Here is a 4,221-nt window from a genome sequence, read left to right as displayed (position 1 = left end):
TGTTCTTAGCCATTTCGCATGGGAAATGTGTCCCCACGTCGTACAGCCCATTAGCTGCATGGGAACGGGTTGGGTCGCGCCCCCCATAGGAGGACTATGTGGGCGTAGGGGTATTCAGCACACCCCTAGGCTAGGTACCATGTAGTTCTAGACAGCCATGTAGAGGTAGCGCCTCATAGAGAGATACCGACCATATTAGCTTGGCATAAGGAACCTCTAGGTGACTAATGAAAGGACGATGAACCGGTGAAACCCAAGGGGCAAGCCCCAAGAGACTAAGGTTAGAACCCGATGTCCTAGAACCGAATTAGGAAACCGTGGGAGTTCTGCTAAATTAAGATGCGAAAAGAGCCTACAAGTAGGTGGCTTACTGAGTATAATTTTTATACTCATCCTTGCTATGTTTTCTTTTTTTTTTCAGGGGCGCGAGGCGTCAGTCAAGAGTGGGCGTGATCTGAAGGGAATTGTCACAGAGGAATGGGTTGTCCCGGGGCGTCAGTCCAGTCTTAGTCATCATTTTTGTATTCGCATTCTTTTTAAATTTATTTTCCAAACGGTCTTGTGTTCTGTGTTTATCGTTCGAAAAACTTTATTGAAATTTGATGATTTTCGCTACTTCATATTTAAATCTCTTGTGCATCTGTGTCGTGTCGTTAGTCACTGTTCGTAGTAAAATATTGGGCTGTGACAAATTTGGTATCAGAGCCGTCAGGTTATAGGTCCTGTAGACATTTAGGGTAGAGAGTCGTGTCCTCTGTGACTTCGCTCGTCAATCACATGCCGCTCACGACCAGACGTTCTCACGCGACGGAAACATAGAGACAAAGGTTAAGTTAGTATTTATAGAGCATACCATGACTGACTAGGGCATTATATCGCACATTACCTAGGAGATGTGTTGTGGATGAATTGTGACCATAGTTCTTTGTTATCGTGGTAGATAATGGCACCAAAGAGACGCGAACCGTATGTAGGGCCAGGACCTAGAAGGGGAAGAAGAGAGGAAGTTCAGGACACCTCGGTTCCAATACCTGAAGAGGAACAACCTGAACTTCAGGAGGAGGTTGGGGATATGCCCCAAACTAGCGAGGGGACAGTACCACAGCCATCAAGATCAAAAAGACGCCGAATGAAGGCCAAGGCCCGAAGGCTGCTCGAGACACCCCCTACTACTCCCTTCTCCGAGGAGGCCCCATCGGATCCAACCCCGTGTACAGCAGTCCCACTAAACCAGCCATTAGCCATGCCCTCAGCAGAGATGTTTCAGACGTTCATGATGACGTCGATGGAAAATCAGGCTCTGACGAACCAGATGATTCAGACCATGATGTCTAATCAGTCAACAGGGCAAGGGGGCAAGGATTCAGGGACTATGACTGTGGAGTCCCGCTACTTGAGAGATTTCCAGAGGCATAAACCGCCTTCCTTTGATGGAGGCAAGATGGATCCTATTGCCGCTGAGAATTGGCTAGAGGCCATAGAAACGGCCTTCCATTTTATGAACTGCCCACCAAAGTATGAAGTCCATTGTGGGACATATATGCTGAAAGGAGAAGCGCACTTCTGGTGGAAAGGTGCTCAGAAAACCATAGTACCACAAGGAGAGTTTATTACATGGTGTCAGTTTAAAGACGCATACCTCCACAAATACTACCCAATCACTGCCAGAGTGAAAATGCAGGCCGCGTTCCTCGCATTGAAACAGGGAGACAGATCAGTGGGGGATTATGACTTGGAGTTCAATAGGCTGGCAAGGTTTTCTCCAGCCTATGTTAGTTCTGAGGAGTTGAAGGGCGAACGATTTATTGCTGGCCTGAGGGAAGAACTAAGGGGGAATGTGGCATCCCAGTCATCCTTTGTCTATACGAAAGCCCTTCAGGTGGCGACCCTGCTCGACTCGCCCCGTACCGACAAGCTTCAGTTAGGAATAGCACAATCATCCCACACTGCGGCCCAGGGAAAGAGGGCATACCCTAGCCACCCCAGAACTGGCAGACCACCCCGTGGCCGCACTGATAGGCGAGGGAGAGCCCCGGTACGGAACATGACTTTGTGCCCTAATTGTCGGCGTCCTCACACGGGGGAATGCAGAGCAGGAACAGGCGCCTGCTACAGATGCGGTCAGGTAGGGCACTTTGCAGTGGATTGCCCTCAGAGAAACGATCAGCGTGTCAACCTGCCTGCAGTACAGCATCAGAGGGGCCAAGCCGACCAACATCAGCAGGGGCGAGCTGTAGCCCATGCAACAACAGCCAGGCAAGCTGACCAGCCTGACGCGGTTGTCACAGGTACGCTACCCGTATTTGGTCATCTTGCATTAGTATTGTTTGATTCGGGTTCGACGCATTCATTCGTATCTGAAGAGTTTGTAGAGCTAGCACAGCTAGAGAAAGAACTTTTAGAGATTACCCTATCAGTGTCTACCCCTGCTCACGAGCTGTTGCTAGCTACCCATAGGGTGAAGGGAGGTGGAGTAACGATAGCAGGGCGTGTCATCGAAGCTACACTGATAGTGTTAAGGATGCAAGACTTCGATGTCATCTTGGGTATGGATTGGCTAGGCGGGAATCGCGTTTTGATAGACTGCGAGACCCGAATAGTGACTCTCAGGCTCCCGTCAGGGGACATCTTTACCTACAAGGGAGCCACTTCCAAAGGTGTCCAGAGCGTCATAACCTCGCTAAGGGCTAAGAAGTTGATTCGTAGTGGCGCAATTGCATTCCTAGCCAGCGTGACCTTAGATAATAGTAACAAACAAAAAACCTCATCGGTACACATCGTCAGGGAGTTCGTAGATGTCTTTCCGGAGGATCTGCCGGGTTTGCCCCCAGCTAGGGAAGTCGATTTTGGGATCGATTTAGAACCAGGAACGGTGCCGATCTCCAAGGCACCTGTAGAACTCAGGGAATTGAAGGAACAGTTATAGGAGTTGTTGGATATGGGTTTCATCCGACCCAGTGTATCACCCTGGGGAGCCCCTGTTCTGTTTGTCAAGAAGAAGGACGGGTCCATGCGGATGTGTATTGATTACAGGGAATTAAACAAGGTCACTATAAAGAATAAGTACCCTCTCCCGAGAATTGACGACCTTTTTGATCAGCTACAGGGAGCAACAGTTTTCTCCAAAATTGACCTAAGGTCGGGGTATCATCAGTTGAGGGTCAGGGAAGGGGATATACCCAAGACAGCCTTCAGAAGTCGTTATGGGCATTACGAGTTTCTCGTTATGTCTTTTGGCCTTACCAATGCACCAGCCGTTTTCATGGAACTAATGAACAGGGTATTTAAGGAATTCTTAGACACCTTTGTCTTAGTGTTCATCGACGACATTCTGGTATACTCTAAGTCAGAGGCAGATCATGAAATACACCTCAGAAAAGTCTTGACAATACTAAGAGCTCAGCAGTTGTATGCCAAGTTCTCTAAGTGTGAGTTTTGGTTGTCTGAAGTTGCGTTTCTGGGTCACGTGGTGTCAAGCAAGGGGATCACAGTGGACCCAGCTAAGATAGAAGCAGTGATGAGGTGGCCACAGCCGACCACAGTCACAGAGGTGAGGAGTTTTCTTGGGCTAGCTGGTTATTACAGAAGGTTTGTTCAGGATTTCTCCAAAATTTCCTCGGCGCTGACTCAGCTAACCAAGAAGGGCAAGCCCTTTGCTTGGACTCCAGTCTGCGAACAGAGTTTCCAGGAACTCAAGAAGAGGTTGGTAACTGCACCAGTTCTTACGGTTCCAGATGGGTCAGGTAATCTCGTGGTGTACAGTGATGCATCAGGGAAAGGCTTGGGGTGTGTGCTCATGCAGAAAGGTAAGGTGATAGCGTATGCTTCTCGACAATTGAAAGAATATGAACGAAACTACCCCACGCATGATCTCGAGTTAGCAGCGGTAGTATTCGCTCTAAAAACGTGGCGGCACTACCTGTATGGGGAAAAAGTACAAGTCTTCACTGATCATAAGAGCCTCAAGTACTTATTCACGCAGAAGGAGCTCAATATGAGACAGAGGCGATGGTTGGAGATGGTAAAGGATTATGACATAGAGATTCTGTACCATCCAGGCAAAGCCAACGTGGTAGCTGATGCATTGAGCAGGAAGGCTGTGCATACTTCTGTGATGCTCACCACACAGGAAAAACTACAAGATGAGATGAAGAGGGTTGGGATAGACGTGGTGATTAAAGGTGGTAATGTTCAGATAGCACAGTTAACTATACAGCCTAC

General features: G+C 48.5%; 1 protein-coding gene across 1 annotated transcript; it reads left to right on the top strand.

The window, feature by feature from the left end:
- The first annotated feature begins 943 nt into the window (after positions 1 to 943).
- On the top strand, positions 944 to 2,926 carry LOC111438026. Its single transcript, XM_023075990.1, has one exon. It carries the CDS (start codon positions 944 to 946, stop codon positions 2,924 to 2,926), a length of 1,983 nt encoding a protein of 660 aa, XP_022931758.1.
- The last annotated feature ends 1,295 nt before the right edge of the window (positions 2,927 to 4,221 follow it).

Source organism: Cucurbita moschata, unplaced genomic scaffold, assembly GCF_002738365.1.
Source record: "Cucurbita moschata cultivar Rifu unplaced genomic scaffold, Cmos_1.0 Cmo_Scf00069, whole genome shotgun sequence".
In the NCBI taxonomy this organism is placed as follows: Eukaryota; Viridiplantae; Streptophyta; class Magnoliopsida; order Cucurbitales; family Cucurbitaceae; genus Cucurbita; species Cucurbita moschata.
Note: the sequence above shows the minus strand (reverse complement) of the source record. Positions and strands in the feature narration are given on the sequence as shown.

What these genes read in the sequence shown, in the direction of transcription:
- LOC111438026 (XM_023075990.1), top strand. Translation starts at nt 944, where the DNA reads ATGGCACCAAAGAGACGCGAACCGTATGTAGGGCCAGGACCTAGAAGG.